The sequence below is a fragment of the Meriones unguiculatus genome, chromosome 8 (genome assembly GCF_030254825.1).
Source record: "Meriones unguiculatus strain TT.TT164.6M chromosome 8, Bangor_MerUng_6.1, whole genome shotgun sequence".
Lineage (NCBI taxonomy): Eukaryota > Metazoa > Chordata > Mammalia > Rodentia > Muridae > Meriones > Meriones unguiculatus.
In genome coordinates, this window is record NC_083356.1 from 108,119,492 (window position 1) to 108,141,942 (window position 22,451).

General features: G+C 37.7%; 1 protein-coding gene and 1 pseudogene across 1 annotated transcript; one reads left to right on the plus strand and one right to left on the minus strand.

Annotated features, from left to right (window-relative positions):
- The first annotated feature begins 10,866 nt into the window (after positions 1 to 10,866).
- Positions 10,867 to 11,837, plus strand: LOC110543939 (olfactory receptor 8U3-like; annotated as a pseudogene).
- Positions 11,838 to 19,296: 7,459 nt separating this feature from the next.
- Positions 19,297 to 20,318, minus strand: LOC132656045 (olfactory receptor 5M9). The gene has a single exon (XM_060390594.1). The coding sequence runs from the start codon at positions 20,279 to 20,281 to the stop codon at positions 19,349 to 19,351; it is 933 nt and encodes a 310-aa protein (XP_060246577.1). The 5' UTR covers positions 20,282 to 20,318; the 3' UTR covers positions 19,297 to 19,348.
- Positions 20,319 to 22,451: the final 2,133 nt, after the last annotated feature.

Below are 22,451 nucleotides of genomic sequence, written 5' to 3' on the forward strand. Positions count from 1 at the left end.
AGGAAATGTAGCAGTCAAGTAGCCAGGAAAGGGAAATCCCAAAACCAGGGAAAGGGGAGGAATTCCACCTTGAGTTGGAACCAGGATAGTGGTATAGTGGAATTTTTTTTATTAGAGTTAGATTAATAAATCAGGGCTCTATTGATAAAGGTCAAAGCTCTGGATAGTCAATAAAACAGTAGCATACCAACATGAGGAAATATTAAGCATTTTTACCTATTTAGGATACCTTAAATCACTTTAGACCTTGCAACCTTTATAACTTCCATTGACCAACCTTAAAACACTTTCTTAGACCCTCAAACATTTTTCTCAGTCCTTTGCAACATTGCAGGTCTGATTTGTGTCTGGTACCAGGGCTTTATCAGCAGTAAGGCTGAGTTCTCTTAGAGGGAATCTCATGTGCAGGAAAGGATAGGGCAAATAGGCAGCTTGAGAATGGAAGTAGGAAGGGGCTCAGTGTCCTTTTAGAGTCTACAAGAGACTACAGTTTTGTAGCTTCGGAAAGAGTGGGACAGAACAAAGTAGGAAAAGCAGCTGGCAGTGGTTTCCACAGCGTTTGTTTGTTTGTTTTTTAAAGAAGATGGCTGCCAATCATGTGACTGCCCTTGAGTGCCCTAAGTTAAGATGGCAGTGAAACCATGTGCTTGCCCTTAGTGGAGATGGCAGGGAAGCTGTTGCTTCACCCTCCTTGTCCCAAAATCAACATGGTGGCTAACCATGCACAGTGCGTGGTCATAGCTGCATAGCAAGACCAGGTGCTTGTTGGTGGGATGGCTGAACTGATTTGAAACTCTTTGCACGCTCATGGCATGTCTGATGGGAAGGCTGCACAATTGAAAACCCTCCTCTGCAAGCCAGCCTCTGGAGGCAGGCATTCTGAGGGAGATTTAAAATCTTGTCCATGGGGCCTGAGACAGCGGTGCAATCTAAAGCCACCTGTATGTGCACAGAGTACCCAGCAATTGCCTACCTAACAGCAACAGTTTAGATGCAGGCTGTGTCTGTGTCTGAAGTGGCAATTTCAGCATCTGGTATGACAGTTTTAGTTTCCCCTAGGCAGATGCTGGATCTGAGCAGCCTAGAGCAGAGGGACAGGTGTGCCTGGTAAGGACAAGGCACTTTAGAGAAAGTGTAGGTTTTAAGGCAGAGGTGGTTGAGTGCTGGTTAGGGATAGGTAGAACAGAAAAAGAAAATCTGTTGCAGACACCATGGTCCTAATAAGGGTTCCTGGTGTGATCAGACCAAGTGTTAACAGGAGAGCCCTTCCCAGCCAAACGTACCATCATTAGGACCAATGAGATGGGGATGCACACAAGAGATTTTATATGAAAGAGGTTTATTAGATGGAGATGAAGAGAGAGAGAGAAGGAGAGAGCAAGACATGACAGGGGAATGAAGGGGCACTCCCACAGAGAGAGGGGAGAGAGCAGGAGAGCAAGAGAGTAAGAGGGCAAGAGAGTGACCAAGTGGTGGGTTGGTCCTTTTAAGGAGAGACTTAACCACACCTGCCCGGTGCAGCAGCAGGGCAAACACATGATGACATCATAGGTTGCTAGACAACCCAGAAGCAGGCTGCCTAAATACTACTAATAATAATAAATTAAAAGGTAAAATACAGGTCTGTCAAGGGATCCATAAATTGAAAATTTAGAGAATTTGAAAACTCTTTGTTCTGAAGATAATTTTAAAGACAATGAAATTTTATATTAATGTGAGCTCTGTCATGTAATATTTTTACTGACGTGGCCAGTAAAAAAGAGGATGCAGCCAGACCTGATGAGACTTGCTAGACTGGGGTCAGTTGGTAGGCCAGGAGGGCCCTCCCTTTCTGAGGGCTATGGAGGGGATGGGGAAAGAGGGAAGGAGGTTGGGTCTCAGATGAGACAATAAAGGGGGCTAAGATGGGGATGTAAAATGAATAAATTAAAAAAATAAATTTAAATAGAAAAACAAATAACAGATAATTAAAAGGCAAGAAATTCAAATAAAGACATCAAAGAATGGTTATACTCTCAAATTCAGAAATAAAATCCACAAGAAAGAACATGTGTCATTTGTCTTTCTATGCCTGAGATATCCAATTCAATATAACACTGTCAATCTCCATTAATTTATCTTCAAATTTTCATTATTTCATTTTTCTGTGGAATTGAATAGAATCTGTGTATATTTAGCACACTTTCATTATCTGTTGATGAGTTAGATATGTATATAATCCCTGGATGCACTGCTATAATGTATGTATGTGGTGTGTGTGTATACATATATATATATATATATATATATATACATCACACATGGGTGTGTGTGTATACGTATGTTTGTATGTGTATAACAAGAACACTTAAATAAAAAGAGGCCATGAATGGTGTGGATAGAGGAGGAAGGATGGGAAAATAGAGAGATAGAGAGATAGAAATAATACAATAGCATGTGTGTAATTCTCAAAACCAAGAAAACTAAAGGTAAGTTACAAACTAAGACAGTACAGTTATGTGGCCAAAGGGGAAAAAAAATCAATGACATAGTTGGGGGAAAGGCACAACGTCCAGCTGCAACTAATGACTGATAAAGGAGGGGAAATAGAAGAGATGAATAGTCCATAAGTTAATATAGCTTTTATATGAAATATATGTATTACACATTTTATCTAGCCCCTGTCATAGAAGAACACAATGTAAATGCTTCATAAAAATGGGATTATTGGAAATTGTTTTTCAAATGCCCTTGAAATGTTTTAAGTAGGCGGCCTTACTTAGTGTAATGGTATGGCATGTTTCGAAAAAGACTACATGGGAACATAATATTAAAGAAAGAAAAATTCTGCTCTGTATTTATGAATGTAAAAGAAATGAGAAATGAACTAGGGAGACCTCTCAGTGGCTAAGAGTACTTTTTGCTCTTTCAGAGGACACAAGCTTAATTCCTAGCACCCACAAGGCAGCTCAAGCCATCCAGTTCCAGGTGATCCAGGGTTCTCTTCTGACCCATGAGTACCAGACACAAACTTGTCCATAAGTATATTCAGGCAAAATGCTCACACACAATAATTAAAATAAATCTATTTTTAAAGGAAAAAAGTTTAGAGATTGGTTTGTTTCACTGTATTTGTCAAAAAGGAAATGAGAATCTTAGTTAAAATAAAAGTTGCTTCTTCTAAGGTATTTGATCTTATTATACGAAAGAAAAATCCATCAAGCAATTCCAGTTTGCATGTGTAAATGCATGAATTATACACGGGTCAGCAAATTAGCCAATGATACATGTGACAGTATTTTATTTGAAACCATGACCATGGGTCCAGGGGAGGTGCCATCCAGGACTTGTTCCTCTGTGGGTAAATGTCAGGCTCCACTTCAAAACTAGAGCGGGGCTCCAAACCCAAGGGTAGAAAGAGTACCACAGATTTTAAACAACATAAGGAAACAGAAGGGATAAAGGGGATTGTGAACAGACTGAAATATTCAGGAAGGCAGGCCATGCTGAGCAGACATCAGGTGCTATGAGGGATGAGGAAGCTAATCAGATATTGAGAGTGATTATATAGAAGTGATCAGAGGTCCTTGCTAAACTGAATAGTCAGGGTTCTTTTCTAACACTGAAATTTACAAACTCAGATGGGTTAGAAAGAAGCTTGATAACCCAAGTGAAATTTGCCCACGTAAATAACTTTACCCTCTTTTTAATTTATCTTCCTATGCTTCTATCTGTCTACCTATTTAAACAATGCAATATTCCCTTATTTTATTATTACAAAGAATACATGAGTCTATAAAAGTTCATTATAATTACTAAAAGTGTAATATATTGTGTGCTTGTGTGCTTAATTATCATTGAATAAACACAGGCATATAATTTACTGTGTGTGTGTGTGTGTGTGTGTGTGATAGTGACCAAGAGCATCAGTCTTGCATGTAGAAAAATTATATACATAATTTGAGCCTTTTCTTATCTGAAATATTGGAGAATTTAATCAAAATTATGTAGTATTTGTGAGGATTAATGATAATGTACACATACATTATTAGGAACTTGTTTAAGACATATCATAGGCACTCTTATTGTTAATATTGATATTAAATAGTCCTGTGCTGTAATTGGTATTTTCATTTTGTAACTGAGGTTAGGACTTATGACCTTTTCAAGAGTGCTCAGGGAAGTTGTGAAAGACTCTGTGCACAAACTAAGTGAAAGCCAGCTCAAAATTTTCCTCTGAACTGTTTTGTACCCCAGCGGAAAGTGCTTCAATGAAGAAGGAGGAGCTTTCCCTGGGGAACTGCAACTATATCAACATATTCTAACTAAATTAATTAATCTTAATGAAAAAGTTGAAACTTTGTGTTTACTGAGACTGTTGTCAGTTAATATGTCCCCATGAAAAAGCTAAAGAACCCTTCCTTTAATGAGGCCCTTGGAAACTGATTAGCAAGTAAACTGAAGTTATAGAACAGGGAATTCTCTTTGCTATGAGTACTTTCATAATAAGACCCAGAGAGACAGTTTCATCATCAACACTTATCAAACTCTGGCTTCAGTTTCTTTCCCCATATGATCAGTAACTGTTTAATTAATATCAAGAAATGGAAAACTGCACTTAAGGAAAATAGCACTTTGCTTACAGTCTTAGGTCCTCTGAATTTTTGAGGTCAGAGTACAATTAGAATCACCAAGCTCTCTGTTTTCATGCTGTATAGTACAGCCAGCAGCAGGGGCTTAGGAACTCCTACACTCTGTGTTCAGATATTAAAATACAGCACATAATTAGAGAACATGATCACTCATTAAGACTTTTCAGATTCACTGGAAAACTGAACCTACTGCCTAATTAATGTTTGACAGGCACCGTGACCAGGGTTTCTGCTGGACAGGGCACGCGAAAGGAAACTAAGAGCCGGTCCCTCCTTTACTCAACAAAGATATCTAGGAGTCCAGCACTACATGACTGATTCACCTGGAGACATGACATAAAACTCAAACGTGCATATGCACTTCTTAGCAGCGGTCTGTGTGAGCAGCTTGAACAAGTGAGGTGGCTTGCAAGCTGCGTGATTAAGTAGATTATTGATTTCTACTTATACAAAATATGCATTTTGAGCTGAGCTAAATGAGATGCTTATGACTATGCCCTGATCACTTTATGAAAGAACCAGGCTTAAACATCTATGTTCAACAACTCACCATGGTTAAAAACTACTCACATAAATTTGCTTACGTGGGAAGTATGAAAACTGTTATAAAGTATTAGTTTCTTACATGCTTATCACAGAGGACATCTACACACAGGGATTACTCCCCTTAAATTTCATGAGAGACACTAAAAGTAGTCATGTTAAGAATTAAATAAAAGAAGCCTGTGTTCACTGGAATTTGCACTAAATGGAAGATGAAGTGGATAAACAGAAGTCAGTGGAGTGTACAATGAGGCAATTGATATTATTAGCCAGTGTTTAGATAAGAGAGAAATTCCATATTAGTTTCTAATTTAATTCCTCTATTATGCAAATTCGCAAATACTAAAAAAAGAAGTTGCACTTTGTCAATATTGAAACCTGAAGTCAGGAACTGTTTTGTGTTCATTGACCCAATTCATGAAACGGCCTCAATAAAGAGTACCACCTGGCTGTGTATACTGTATCAGGGGTTCAAACTAGAAATTGTGATCAATATTCAACAGTGCTTAGGGGTTATTAACACATAAAATATGGCCAGAGATGAAGTGAACATTAAGAATATAATCTGATAGAATTAGATAGTAAAACCTGTCAACCGTTTGTCAAGATAATATATCTGTTTGCTTTGTACTTGTAAGTTATAAAGATAATTCCCATACATTTTTCACTGTTTCAGTTTATTGGTATGATTCAACACATTAAGAATAAAAAGAAGAAAGAAAAGAAAGAAGAAAGAAAGAAAGAAAGAAAGAAAGAAAGAAAGAAAGAAAGAAAGAAAGAAAGAAAGAAAGAAAGAAGAGAAAGAAAGAAGAGATAGGAAGAGGAACTGGGAAAAATGGCTGAGTATTTGCTGCTCTCACAAAAGATCTGAATTTGGTGTCCAGCATCCACATGAGGTGGTTCACAACTTCCATCCCCAAGCTCCAGGAGGTCTGACAGCCACTGCCACCATTTGTAGATATCTGCATACACACATGCACACATGCACAAGCACGTACACATACATAAAAATGAAAAATCAATCTAGAAGTATAAAAAGGAAAGACCTTTCAACTCAAGTTTTGAGTATTTATTAAACGCTATGACTCTCTTCAGACAGAAAAGGGATCTTGGAACTACAGCCACCATTCTTACTGCCATTTCATTGGCGGCTGTTGGAGCTACCACCGGGGCATTAGCCAGGAGTCATACTGGGCAGACTGCTCAGACCCTGAATAATCATTTAGCCAATGTAGCTCATGCCTTAGTTGTACAAAAAGGAATTAATGCTCAACTAAAAGGAAGCTTGATGGTGTTCAATCAGAGGATTGACCTCTTGCAGGAGCAAATTGATACCCTATGGCAAATCGCTCAACCTGGCTGTCAATGAAAGTATGCTGGACTTTGTGTCACTAGCATACAACATGAGAATTTTTCCTGCGCTGCAAATCTGTCTAAACAATTGTCGAGCTATATTTTAGGTAACTGGACTGGAGAATTCGATACTACGATGGAGCAGCTGAGAGTGGCCATTGTCACAGTAAATTCTACCGGAGTGGACGCAGGACTAGCCACAGGATTATCAACATGGATTGCTGCAGCCATGAATCATCTGAAGGAATGGGCGGGCATGGGAGTGTTAGCAGGCCTTCCAGTGTTGGTCTCCTTGGTTTGCCTGTGGTATATATGCAAGATTAGAGTCTCACAACAGTGTGATGCAGCCATGATCATTCAGGCCTTTACAGCCATTGAAGCAGGACATTCTCCCCAAGCATGGTTGGATACCATAAAAAGCTAAAATGATACGCTCAGGATGCGAGGCTAAGCACTGCACTCAGGGTCAGCCGCTTTGGACCCAGAGAAGAGCATGTCTGATTGCATGCGGGTTGATGCCCCAGGTCCCGCCTCTGAGAAAAAGGTATCGGACGGGTCTGATGCTCTTTGGGTGGATGACACCTAAATGAACATCTGTACAAAGTCCCAATTTATTTCTAATATCAGAGATCAGACCTCTACTCTTGCCTGATGCGTCTAAAACAAAAAGGGGGAACTGTAGAGAGCTGCGGAATGCTATGCCTTAAAGATGGAGCTGGTTTCCGCCTTCCACCTTCCCGATAGTGAGTGCTCTCTGTCATGAACAATTCCATATTTGGCTAAGGCTGAGGATCTGGCTTGCTTCCATGTATGTGGACCTATCTGCATTGCCCCCGTGGCACGCCTGGGTTGGCTACCCAGAGGCTATTTAAGCTGTGGGCTGGCTTTCCCCGGAGTCCGAGGATTGTTCAAGGTTCCTGAATAAACTGCATTGAAAAAAAAAATAAAGATAAATTTAGAATTAGGAAAGCAACAATAGTAAAACACAACATCACAAAGCTAATATATTGTGAATCACTTGATTATCATATGAAATGAAATAAAGAAATGGAAATTTCTTTTATAATCATTATTTTCTCCATAATTTCTAGTGTAGGGCTCTATGGAATGATGGCAGGTAATGGGAAATACAGAAGCCACAGAAAGCTGCCAAAGAAATGAAAGTGAGGAGACAAAGGTCTAGCCAAGAGATAGTTTCCTATTATTTCTGAAGATTGTACCAAAAGGCCCATGAAAACTATTCAGATAATGACCTGGTATTAGTGAGGTCAATCACAAATATTCATGTATACAATCAAATGCACCCATCACTCTCAGTCACAAAATCAGACTAAAAAAAACATAGAAAAGAAAGAGCATTATTAAATGCTCTTATAACAGGTTCCTATGCTATGACTTCTCATACAGTCAAAGATTTCTTTCATATTGGAATATAGGTTTGAAAAACCTTCTTTACTCTGCATTTATATCATATCCCTCCACAGTAACATACTTAAAATCATGGATTTTATCTGTATTTACTCACACTGTGTCTTACGGACACTGACTAATATTTGGAACTTGTAGTTTCTTGACATTTTATGTAAATAACCTAAAGTAAGCTATTCACTAAATGAGGTTCAAGTAACCAGCTATTGTGTGAAGACAATAAAATTTAAGCAAAATTTAAGTTGCATGATTTAATCAGTCATAAAATAAGATGACTAGCTATAAAACAAAGAGGGGACAACAAAAGTAATTTAGGCTTTGATTCTTCATTTTTTTTCAGTTGAGAGTAGTGAAAAGCAATTGACCACACAATTGAGAAAACAGGAGCAATGTGGTAATCTATGAAATGAAAAAAAAATTAAAATCATTAAACTTCTTTTAAATTTTATTTAATATATGATCCTGCACTATAGAGTATGAAAATTATTTTTTTCCTCTTTGGAGGGACTGGATATTATCACTCATTTAAAAAACCAAGAGAAGATCAAAATTAAGATTAAACATTAAGATTATTTCCCACCTCCCAAATCCTCTCATATACCAGTACTCACCTTTTAAAATATAGGGCCTTTCTTTCCATTAATTGTTATTACATACATACAGGAGTATAGTAGGTTTTATTAATTATTTTAGTTAATAAAACACTGTATAAGCTGGGTATGGTGGAACATGCCTTTATTCCAGTGCTCCGGGAGACAGAGGCAGGAGGATAACTATGAGTTCAAGGCCAGCCTGGTCTACAAAGGAGGTACAGAACAACAAAGCTCACACAAAGAAAAACTCTGGAAAAAACAAACCGAACCAAAACCAAAACAAAACAAAAACATTGTCTAAAGTTTTATTGTGAATGAATAATACAAATAACTTATTAAATTCCCAAATTAATCAGTTGTTTCTTTAAGTCTGCCCTGACCATAATGTCACTTATGAGGAATGTACCTTTTTTAAAGTAAGTGCTTAAATATATGTATATGTTTGCATATATACATACCCACATAAACACAATAAAAAATTATAAATAGGCCATAAATTTGAAAGGCAGATGTAATAAGAGAAGATGAAGTAGATAAAACAATTTTAAAAGCCATTTTTTTTTATCATTTTCACTTTTAAAAGAAAAATGCAATAAATTGTCTATTTAAAAATCTCTAGCTCATAGATGTAAAGCACAAGGTTAGGAACTTATGAAAATAAATTATTCAATTGGAAACATCCTAAATGGGTAAGAAACAAAATAAAAGATAACAGCAAAAACCAAAGTCACCACGTTAGAAAGAGATATGCTACTTCAATGGTCACCACTCATGCAAGCCTATTCGTATACTGTTTGCACAAATTATAATTCATACACACAAGCAAATCTTGTTACTCTGTGGTAGGTGAGTTGATTTTGATTCACATATGATCTCATGATACCTTTGCCTTTGGAGGCCAGTCATTTTCTCCTTAGAATTTCCAAATGTCAGTAAGACCCAGGAGAGCCTGTGACCTTGGAGACAACTGTACAAATATTACTAGGAATTAACACTGAATAAGAAATCTCCCAATGACTTATATATTTATATAAACTAGCATCACTCACTAACTTAGAGAAGAGCCTTATAGAGAATGACAACAATCAGGCTGAGATTTCCTCCATAGTCAGGTAAGAAGAAACATTCTTCTGATTATTTGCAATAAAACTCTTCCTCAAATAGTCCATTATATTTTCTATTCAGAAGTCCATGAACTTGTCCATCTGTGCTGAAACAACACAAAACTGATGTCCACAATCCTAGGAACAAGGTAAGTATTCTCTCAACTGCTCTTTGGTTCTTGCAAATGTTAGAGAAAAAAAAGATTAATAAAATAAACAATTCTTGTATAAAAAGAACATTTGGTTTGCTGAGCAGTCTTAATTGTAGGATAAATTTTGAATAATTTAAAAGAGAGAATGTGTCACATAGAGACTCATGGATGGAGGCAATATACAAAAATGAGAAAAATGTGTTCAAGATGTGAAATTCAAAAACCATATTGCTTTGATGAAACTTGATGTAATTTATATATATTTTTATTTTACTATAGATTTGTCAGGAAAGAAAATAAATCTTATCTCAGTGAACTTTTAAACAACAGTAGCCTGTGCCAGGAAAGTCTCCATTATTTTCTTCACAGCATCTAAAGAGAGGTTTGTGAAAAAGGACTGGAAATGGGATTTCAACTAGCACATTCCTACATTTGAAAGTGGAGAAGTATTGACCAGTATTCATTTTTGCCTGGTTTTCTCTTCCATTTGACACTCAAAATGTGAATCTGAGTTATCAACATTGCCATAAAGACCCAGGTGAGTTTACAAGCTTTATTCTAACACCCTTCTATCAAAATGAGATTTGGTTCTAAGAATTAAATTATTTGGTAGAGAGAGAAAATTTCTTGTGGCATAAGTATATAGATAAATAGATGATAGACAAATGAATGTATAGATTATAGATGATAGATTAGATGATAGATAGATAGATAGATGATAGATACATACATACATAAATAATAAATGATCATCTAGGCAATATGATTTTGGATGAGATGGTAGTATTCTTTCTGTTTTAAATACTACATGCTAGGCAAATTTTCAACCATTGAACAACCACAGCCAACTGGTCTGTTTCTAAAATTTGCCTTTATTTGTTTGCTTTACAAACTTAGAAGCCATTGGAATAATTGAAATTGGATATATTTGGTAGCCTACTGCATTAAACAACATCAACTCACAAAGCAGTTGTATTTGATTACAATGTCTTTGCTGCACCAATAAATTGTCTTAATATTATCTTGTTTCATTTTTGCTTTTCAGATGTTAAGACTTGATGAAATGACCGAAAGGAATATCACTGTTGTGACAGAATTCATCCTCTTAGGTTAGGGTTTGCAGTCCATAGAGAGATAGAAATCATTCTCTTTCTCCTCATTCTAGTGGTCTACAGTCTGACTTTGGTGGGAAATGTAGGAATGATTTCACTAATCAGGATGGATTCTAGACTTCACACACCCATGTACTTCTTCCTCAGTAATCTGGCCTTTGTAGACCTTTGTTATTCCTCTTCAGTAGCCCCCAAGTTCCTGGAGACACTCATCACTAATAGAAGGTCTATATCTTTCTATGCCTGTGCAACCCAGCTTGGTTTTTTTCTGTACTTTTTGATTTCAGAGATGTTTCTCCTTGCAGTGATGGCTTATGACCGCTATGTGGCCATTTGCAATCCTCTTCTGTATATGGTGGTCATGTCCCAGAAAGTATGCCTACGACTTGTAATGGGCCCCTACTTTTACAGTTTTGCCGTTGCTTTGCTCCACACAGTAGTTACTTTCCGACTGTTTTACTGTGGCCCCAATATAATCAACCACTTTTATTGTGATGATGTCCCTTTGATGGCTCTCGCATGCTCAGACACCAGCCTCAAGGAGATTCTAATATTCATCTTTGCTGGATTCAACATGATCAGTTCTTTGACCACTGTCCTAATTTCTTACTTATACATTGTGGCTGCTATCTTGAGAATCCAGTCCACTGAAGGGAGATGCAAAGCTTTCTCAACATGTGCCTCTCATCTCACTGCTGTGACTATATTTTATGGAACACTCATTTTCATGTATTTGCAGCCAAAATCAAGCCATTCTCTTGACACAGACAAAATGGCCTCAGTGTTTTACACAATTGTCATTCCCATGCTCAATCCCATGATCTACAGCTTAAGGAACAAAGAGGTAAAGAGTGCTCTGAGAAAAGCCCTTGAAAAATGCTATGTGCTACCTCTAATGCACCTCAAGAAAGGAATTTCCTGACTAGAACCAATGCAATGTAAAGAAATGCCCTTTTTTTAAATCTTTGAAATAAATTCATTTTTATTATAATTTTGATGAGCAGAGTCCTTCCATTCACTATCCACATGCTAGAATTCTCTTGCAAGACAAACACAATGTAAAATACGTAGAAAAGGCAATAAATAAATTAGACAGATGATAAATAGATGATATGTAGCTAGATGATAGATAATGATAAATATATTTATTTCTAGGAGATGATTTAGTAGATAAAACACTTGCCATACAAGCCTGAGGTCCTGACTTTGAAAATCAGTACTCCTATAGTAAGATGTAAAGCTGAGACAGAAAAATCCCAGAAGCGTATAGGCCAGCTAATATGGTGTAGGTGATGATACACAGTAGGTGAACTTGTCGTAAACATGGTCTGAAGTGACACCACATACACACTCATTTTCATGTATCTGCAGCCAAAATCGACACAGACAATATGGCCTCAGCGTTTTACACAATTGTCATCCCAGTGCTCAGATGTTGTTCTCTAACCTTCACAAAATTATCATGGCACAGATGTACCTATACTATTTACACATGAACACACACATGCACAGAGGGGTGGTGAAGGGAGAGTGAGAGAGAGGAGAGAAGAGAGAGAGAGAAAGAGAAAGGGAGACAGAGACAGAGAAAGGAGAGTGAGATCCAAGATTTTTATTAAAATACACTACATTAAGGCTTTTCTCATTTATTTATTTTATTCACTTTACATCCTTGCAGCCCCTTCTCTGATTCCCTCCTAATCCCGCCCTCTCTAAGTCCCTTTATCCCCTCCCCTTTTCCCGTCTACCCCAGCTCATCAAGGTGCATCAGGACTGAACCTGTCTTCTTCCCCTGTGAGCTGTCAAGGCAATTCTGCCAGGAGAAAGCGATCTAAAAGCTAGCAAGTGAGTCCCCCACTCAGATGTAGTCCCCACTTCCCTTACTAGAGTACACACTTGAAGCCTAAGCTGCCCACCTGCTATATCTTTGTAGGAGGCATAGGTCCAGTTCATGCATGGTTCTTCATTGATACTTCAGTCTCAGCAAACCCCTCTGGGCCCTGGTTAGTTGGCCCAGTTGTTTTCCTTGTGAAGCTCTCGTCACTTCCAGGTCCTTTCCTCCCACTATTTCCCAAGACTCCCTGTGTATTGACCAATCAGGGGTCTAGGTCTAGCCCATGCAGACTCTTTGGTTGGTGATTCGGTCTCTTTGAGACCACATGGTCCCAGGTTAGTTTACTCTGTAAGTCTTCTCATAGTGTCCTTGACTCCTACAAATTCCTCAGTCCTTTCTCCAACTCTTCCACAAAACTCCACAAGCTTGGCATATTGTTTGGTTGTGAGTCTCTGCATCTGTTTCCATCAGCTGCTGGATGAAGCCTCTCAGAAGACAGTTATGCTAGTCTCTTGTCTGCAAGCATAACTGAGTGTCATTAATAGTGTCAGGGGTTGGCTCTCTTGTAGGGTGAGTCTCAAGTTGGGCTAGTCATTGGTTTGATGTTCCCTAAATCTCTGCTTTTTCTATATTTGTACATATCTTATTAATAGCACAAATTTTGGGTCAAAGGTTTTATGAGTTGGTTGGTGCCCCCACCCTCCACTGGAAGTCCCACCTGGCTACAGGAGATGATGACTTCAGGTTCCATAGACCCAACTGCTAGGAGTATCAGATCTTGGTTTTGAAGCCTTTGACTCCATGGCTTATGCCAGCCCATCTTCATCAGCCTCGTTTTAGTGCTTTCAGACTGGGATTGGAAGTAATACTATCAGATTTCTGAGCTCAAAATATTTTCAACTCAACATACACATAGTATATTCACTTGTAAGTGCATATTAGACATAATATAGGATAATCATACTAAAGTCTGTATACCTAAAGAAGCTAAGCAAGAAGGAGGACCCTGGGTAAGATGATCAATTCTCACTCAGAAAGACAAACAGGACATTGGAAGAGGGAGAAAACAAGGAACAGAACAGGAGCCTACCCCAGAGAGCCTCTGAAAGACTCTACCTAGCATGGCATTAAAGGGGATGCTGAAACTCAACCAAACTTTGGGCAGAGTGCAGGGAATCTTATGAAAGAAGTGGAGATAGAAAAACCTGGAAAGATCTGGAGCTCCACAAGGAGAACAACAGAACCAAAATACCTGCACCCAGGGGTCTTTTCTGAGACTGATACTCCAATCAAGGACCATTCATGGAGATAGCCTGGATGCCCTGCACAGAGGTAGTCCATGGCAGCTCAGTGTCCAAGTGGGCTTCCTAGTAAGGGGAACATGGACTGTCTCTGACATGAACTCAGTGGCTGAAAGGCTAAGATCAGATAAGAGGGGAGGAAGTCCTCCCCATCAGTGGACTAGAGAGGGGCATAACAGGACTTGAAGAGGGAGGAAGGGTGGGACCAAGAGGAGATGAGAGAAGGACCTACAGCTGGAATACAAAGTGAATAAATTGTATATAATAATAATAATAATAATAATAATGAATGTATTTTTCTTAAAAACTAAAAATAAAAAGTAAAAAAAAAGAAAGTCAAAAGAAAGAAACTGTACAGGCTTAAGTATTACATGTTGTTTTAAAATAGATGTCATAATTAAATATAAATTTTAGAGATTCATGAGATCACATTTTATCATATTGAACTATGTGTTTTGGGCCTTTAAATTTTAAAATACTTTTTGAATGGTAACATTCAAATTTTATGTCACTTTCATGTGGTTTAAAATATTATGTTCCTTTCCAACCATTTAAATATTTATTTTAGTTTTCAAGTTGCATGATAACAGAATGCAAAAGTGTCTGAGATTTAGCCCATACTCAATACTTAGTTAAACCCCAATCCAGGCAAAAAAAAAAAAAAAAAGTCAGGAAAATTTATCTGCTAGCATATTTTCTTTTTTTAAATTATTATTATTTTAATATTTTTAAAACATGCAAATGTAAGTTGATTGTAGCATGAACCTTCGTGATTTTCACAATGGAGACAGACATGGAAGTCTCAACACTAAGTGAAGGACGTAGCTACAGGAATACTTGAATAACAAGGTGCTGTAAGACCAGACACAAACTGTAGGAACAGAGGAGCAGTGAGTCTGCGGGAGAGGGAAGAGCAGGTGGGAAAGGAGGACTGGAGGAAGGGGAAACTACAGTCAGGATATATTGTACAAGAGAAGAATAAATGAGAAGAAAAGAGAAAGAATACTTGTGTTACCTGAGCTCGCATACTCCATACAGGAAACAGAAAAGTAACTGACTACATATTAATCTTCAAAATTTCAAAATAGTGGAGGAAGTCAACCTAAAGCAGGAATGATGTCTCTAGTCTCTCAGTCTCGGAAGTCCTCGTGCATGATGTTTAGACATCTGGCTGCAATCGTGCAGAAAGGCAGAACATTATGGTGGGAAGGGTACAATGTTAGCAAGTAAAGTGAGAAAGATCCTGGGTTCAAAACATCCTCTTCAAAGCATACCTCAGTGTGCTACCTCTTCAATCCAGATCCATATACGATCTTTTCACCACCTCTAACAATGGCAACAGTTGAGAGCAAAGTCCTTCCCACAAGGTTGGTGGAGATTTACAATTTAAATCATAATAGACAGGTAAATTGTGGTTACAGATTTTAGAGTCTATTTTTACATGTGACTCGGTAAACTCCATCTATCACCATCTTAAGTACTAAGCATCCATCACACATAACACAGTGCTGAGGTGCTCAAAAGGGATTATTCCTAGGGCACTAATCTGATGATTGGAGAGCTTCACTAAGTCAAAGAAGTAAGTGGGAACACAGAGGGAATAGTAGACATAACACATGCCAGAAAATGTTAGTCAGTAGAAGAGAACATTAAGTTGTCCTAAGTGTCATAACTGATTCATCTTTAAATACAAAGATATAATAGGATAAGAGTTAGTGTGTGAATAATATATTAGCCCCTCAACACAAGCTTTTGTGTCTTGATCTAACATAACCATTTAGTGACAAGTTATTTTTATTCTTTTGTTATTTTAAAATATTTATGACAAATTTTAATGATTTTAAAACCCATTACTATCTCTCATGCTATTTCCTCCCCTACTGATACCTTTCTTCTTTACAACAATTCTCTTCTTAATTTCATGTCATGTGTGAGTGTGTGAATATGTGTGTTTCCTTTTAAACTTCATAATACTTGCTTGCATGTGAACAGGTAGGAGATTATTTATTGCAACAAGAAAGTAGACATTATTGACAACACTAGAGAACTTAAAGATCTTTTTTTCAGAAACATTTCAGTACTAACAGTACCTTAGGGAGTAGAGACACACATTGTAAAGGATGAAGGGAAAGATATTTTATCACTGCACTGAGAATTCAAACTAAAAAAAGCGCAAACATTATTATCTAAGGAAAATTTTAAACAGAAGGAAAACTTTGAGTTATACTAACATTTTTGCATATTCTCAATGCAATTTCCTTGCTAAAATTTTATTTATTTATTTATTTTAATTTTAATTTTTCTTTTTAGTTGCATTTTGTTAACTCAGTGTCCCAGTGTATCCTGCTCCCTCATTCCCTCCCCAACCACACACTCCCTCCCTGGTCTCCTCCCTGCCCCTTTCCAAGTCACTGATAGGGGAGGACCTCCTCCCCTTTCATTTGACCCTGTTTAATCAGGTATCTTCAGGGCTGGCTGCAAAGTCCTCCTCTGTGATCTAAGAGGACTGCTCCTCCCCTGGGGGGGGAGGTCAAAGAGCCTGCCCGTGAGATCCTGTTAGAAATAGTCTTTTTTTTATTTTTTTTATTTTTTTTATCAGTTACATTTTATTAACTCTGTATCCCAGCCGTGTCCCGATCCCTCATTCCCTCCCAGTCCCTCCCTCCCTCCCTCATCTCCACCGTGCCCCTTTCCAAGTCCACTGATAGGGAGGACCTCCTCCCCATTCATCTGATCCTGTTTTATCAGGTATCTTCAGAACTGGCTGCAAAGCCCTCCTCTGTGGCCTAACAGGACTGCTCCTCCCTTCGGGGGTGGGGAGACCAAAGAGCCAGTCATTGAGTTCCTGTTAGAAATAGTCCCTGTTCTCCTCACTTTGGGAAACCAATTGGTTACTGAGCTACCACAGGCTACATCTGAGTGGAGGTTCTAGGTTATATCCATACATGGTCCTTGGTTGAATGTCAGTCTCAGAAAAGACCCTGTGTCCATATATATTTGGTCCTTGTGGAGCTCCTATCCTTTCCCCATCAGACTAACTCCCCTTCTTTCTTATGATTCCCTGTACTCTGCCAAAGGTTTGGTCATGAGTCTTTGCTTTGAAAACACTGCTAGTTATAGTCTTTCAGATGCGCTCAGGGTCATTTTGATTTGCATTTCCCTGATGGCTAATGAGGATGAGCATTTCTTTAAGTGTTTTTCTGCCATTCGATATTCCTCTGTCGAGAATTCTCTGTTTAGCTCTGTTCCCCATTTTTTAATTGGATTACTTGGTTTGCTGCTTTTCAGCTTCTTTAGTTCTTTGTATATACTGGATATTAGTCTTCTGTCAGATAAAGGGTTAGTGAAGATTCTTTCCCAATCTTTGTTCCCCTTACTTTGGAAAACTACTTGGTTACTGAGCTACCATGGGCCACATCCAAGCAGAAGTTCTATGTTATATCCATAGATGGTCCTTGGTTGAGTGTCAGTCTCAGAAAAGACCCTGTGCCTGGATATATTTGGTCCTTGTAGAGCTCTTATCCTTTCCATATCATACTAGCTCCCCTTCTTTCATATGATTCCCTGCACTCTGCCAAGGGTTTGGTTATGAGTCTTAGTGTCTGCTTTGAAACACTGCTAGGTAGTCTTTCAGATGCCTTTTGCGGTAGACTCCTGTCATACGTTCAATGCACATCCCATTTGTCTTTCTAAATGAGGATTGATCATCTTCACCAGTGTCCACTTTCTTGATTATCTTCTTTAGGTGTGTAGATTTCATTATGTTTATCATATCTTATAGGTCTATATAAGCGAGTATATACCAAGTTTGTCTTTCTCCTTCTGGGATACTTCACTCAGAATGATCTTTTCTAGACCCCACCATTTGCCTGCAAATTTCATGATTTCCTCCCTTTTGATTGCTGAGTAGTATTCCATTGTGTAAAAATACCACAATTTCTGTATCCATTCCTCCGTTGATGGACATCTGGGTTGTTTCCAAGTTCTGGCTATTACAAATAAAGCAGCTACAAACATGGTTGAACAAATGTCCTTGTTGTGTACTTGAGCAAATTTTGGGTATATACCTAGGAGTGGTATAGCTGGATCTTGAGGTAGCACTACTCCTAATTGTCTGAGAAAGCGCCAGATTGACTTCCAAAGTTAAAATTTTATTTGTATATAAACATTTTATGATAACATTTTACAAATTTATATTCCTACCAGCAATGGAGGAGGGTTCCCCTTTCTCCACATCCTCTCCAGCATATATTATCACTTGAGTTTTTGATCTTAGCCATTCTGATGATTGTAAGGTGAAATCTCAGGGTCATTTTGATTGTCACTTCCCTCATGACTAAGGACATTGAACATTTCTTTAAGTGTTTCTCTGCCATTTGATATTCATCTAGAGAGAATTCTCCATTTAGCTCTGTACCCCATTATTTTTAAATTGGAGTACTTGATTTGTTGCTTTTTAACTTCTTGAATTCTTTATATATTCTGAATATTAGCCCTCAGGGTTGGTGAAGATCCTTTCCCAGCCTGTAGGCTATCATTTTGTACTGATGACAGTGTCCTTTGCTTTACAGAAGCTTTTCAGATTCATGAGGTCCAGTTTATTGATTGTTGATCTTAGAGCCTGTTGTGTTGGTGTTCTGTTTAGGATGTTTTTGCCCATGCAAATGAGTTCTAGTCTCTTCCCCACATTTTCTTCTAACCAATTTAGTGCGTCTGGTTTTATCTTGAGGTCTTTGATCCACTTGGATTTTAGGATAATCACATTTCTATACTTAATTTATCACCATCTTAATATTAAGATGATAAATGATAAATGAGTTTTGTTATTCCTGCTGGAACTATAGATTTTGTGAGAAATCAATGGTGAAAAAAAATGTGGTTAACTAAAGCCTTAAGGGAGCGGGATACAGTGGGGATACAGAGTTAATAAAATGTAACTAATAATAATAAACAATAAAAAAATTCAAAAAAAAGTCTTCACCAGAACTCAAAAAAAAAAAAGAGGTAACATTCAACTCTAATAAGGGACTTACACTTTAATATTTATTAATTCAAACTTATTTGCAAGTACCTCAGATAACTGAATCAACAAAAAATTCATAAATAATATGGATTTTTATAAAAGGGCTGAATATTTAAGATAAAACATGCTTAATAAGGGACAATCATGCTGTAAGAATCACTGTGGGAAACTAGATCTTTGAGTGTGAATAATGGTTGTAAGAAAGATTTTCAACTTAAGAATTTTGTGCTTGGTCAACACATTTGGATTAACACACCTCTAAAATGCCTACTTTGAGTTCATGTCCTCAAATTTGCCTTGGCGATTATCTTGTTGGCTGCTTCTTTCACATCCTTATTCCTGAGGCTGTAGATCATGGGGTTCAGCATAGGAATCACCGTGGTGTAAAACACTGCCACCATCTTTCCCTGCTCCACAGACTCCTCCGTTGGTCTTCTCAGATACATGAATATAAGGGTCCCATAAAACATAGAAACAGCTGTCAAGTGAGATCCACAGGTGGAGAATGCTTTTTTCCGGCCTTCAGCGGAGTGCATGCGTAATACCGCGACTACAATGAGAAGGTAGGAGATGAGAACTACTGACAAAGAATATGTGAAATTAATTCCGGCAATAACAATCATCGTATACTCTTTGATATGCACTCCTCCACAGGCAATCTTGATGAGAGGAGGATCAGCACAATAGAAGTGGTTGATTTCAACATTTCCACAGAAGTATAAACCGTATGTCCACAGAGTGCAAATCAGACTCACAGAGAATCCGTAGACATAAGGCACAGAGATGAGGCGGACACACACAGCTCTGGACATCTTGCTGCTGTACAGCAAAGGGTTGCAGATGGCCATGTAGCGATCAAAGGCCATCACGGCCAGAATATAGACCTCCACGTGGACCAGAGCAATGAAGAAGTAGCATTGCACGAGACACCCCACATAAGAAATCGTTTTTATTTTTGACAACAAGTTTTCCAGCATTTTGGGGGTGACATTGGAAGAGAACAACACATCCACAAAGGACAAATGACTTAGGAAAAAGTACATAGGACTCTGAAGCTGAGGGCTGATGCTGATCAAAAGTATCATAGCAATGTTTCCCAACAGAGTGAGCATGTAAACAACCAAGAATAGCACAAAAAAGAGAACCCGCAATTCCTGGCGCCTTGTCAGACCCACCAGAAGAAATTCTGTTACATCTGTAAAATTTGGCATTGCCTTGATGGAGTTTATGCTTCCTGAAAAGCAAAACATAATCATCAATATATTTTTCATTCTTAAAAGTTTTTATGTAAATTTTCCTTATCCTTATTAGACACTTTATAAATTGATGCAGTTTTTTCATATGTCTAGTGTTGCAATTAAATATGCTATATTAAAATGGTTTGTTTGATCATATAACAACAACAACAAAACCTCTAAATTTTGAAATTTGATGCAGGGTGGCCTAATATTGATTTCCAGGATTTTAGTTAATGTGTTATGATTGAATTTCAGATGTTATAAAATGTTAGAATGATAAAAGCTGCAGAAGCTAAAAGTTCCACCCTTCCATAGTGATTTTTTACTACATGATAATTCCTTATTTTGCTTAGTGTGTCTTAAACACTCAATTATATAATGAAAATTGGCATGTAGTCACTCAAACTGGCCTTCTGATAACTCAGCATTTGGGGAGAATTCACAAATAAGCTTGAATGAATTTTAATGTGAAGAATCACTTAAGAGATGAGAGGGAAATGATGGTCACGGTATATTGTATGAGCAATGAATAAATAAAAAGTAAAAGTAAGAGTTTAATATTATCTTAGGTCCTTTTATGCAAATCTTTTCATTATAGATTTTGTAAAATCTAATTTCCTCATGAATTATAAGCACAACTCAACTATTTCTATGCTCGTTTTGAGATGCATAGCAATTTGATGTTTTAGATATATTAAAATGTTTTTATACAAATGAATTTTTGTCAAATGCATCGAGAATTTGCAAGTAGCTTTCTGATAGCCTAAGGCTGTGAAATACAGCTGAAGTCATAGGCTCTCCTATGGGGGGGGGAACTTAACTCAAAGTAAATAATCCTTATTTTCTCATCAGAATTTGATGTCATAGTAATTATACATAGTACGCCAGATTTACATATAAAATATATAAACTACAACTTCAAGAAGTCTTGTGTATAAGTGGGAGGAAGAAGAAAAGGACCTGGAAGTGACCTGAGCTCCACAAGAAAACCAGCAGAGCCAGTTAACCAGGGCCCAGAGCAGCTTGCTGAGACTGAAGCATCAGCCAAGGACCATGCAGGAACTGGACCTTGGCCCTACACAGATGCAGCAAATGGGCAGCTTAGGCCTCATGTGGGCCCTCTAGTAAGGGGAGTGGGGACTGCATCAGACATGGACTCACTTGCCAGGTTTTTTATCTCATCCTCTTGGCAGGACTGCATTACCAGGCATTAAGGGAAAAAGGACATGCTCAGTCCTGATGCGATTTAATGAGCTGGGTGGGTGGGAAAGGAAGCTCCCCCTTTTTTTGAGGAATAGGGAGGAGGGAGCAGGAAAAAAGGGAGGGTAGGTTTGAGAGGGGAGGATGCATGGGGCTACAGACAGGATGTAAATTGAATTTAAAAAGAAAAGATAAAGAAAAGCAGAAGCAAAACAAAACAGTACAATCATTCTAAGACTTTAACTACAAAAAAAAAACCAAAAACATAAACTACAACTAAATTAATTTGTTCAGTCATGATAAATTTGTGCTCTTTCAGCACATGTATTTACAGCTCTGTGGCAACAAATATTCTCTTCATTATAGAATTCCTTAAAATGCCTAACTTAGTGATTACATCTCTCTCTCTCTCTCTTCCCCCTCTATATATATACATGTGCATATATAGACATATAACATACATGATTTTACAAGCATTCTGACATACTATTGTATTCCACACATATATAGTGCATATCAAATGTTATTTCGACACTGAAATAACTGCCATGTTTATAATATTGATGAAGTCAATTTATTTGCATGAAATCTGCTTTACAAAGCTCTCAGTCCTCATGTCTGTTTTATAAATGAGGTAATGGGAACAGTTAGAGATTCAGAAGATTTCCCTGTATAGGATATCTACTAACTGGCAGGACCATCACTGCTAAGCAATTAATTCAGTGCTGTTTTTACAGTTTTAATAGATTCTTTTCAAACATTTGATAGCTTAACTTATTATCATATGAATTTTAATTGAAATTTATTTTTATTATTCTCCAAGACAGAAACAAACCATTCCTTTTCCACTTATTTTCCTATGTATTAATATGGGTTTCTGTAACCTCAGAGTGGTCTAGGCTTCAGAGACCAAGGGCCCTCAATTCTTTATTTATGCCCTAAA

Bases quoted from the DNA above. Each gene is read 5' to 3' on its own strand.
- LOC132656045 (XM_060390594.1), bottom strand. From the start codon at position 20,281: ATGCCAAATTTTACAGATGTAACAGAATTTCTTCTGGTGGGTCTGACA.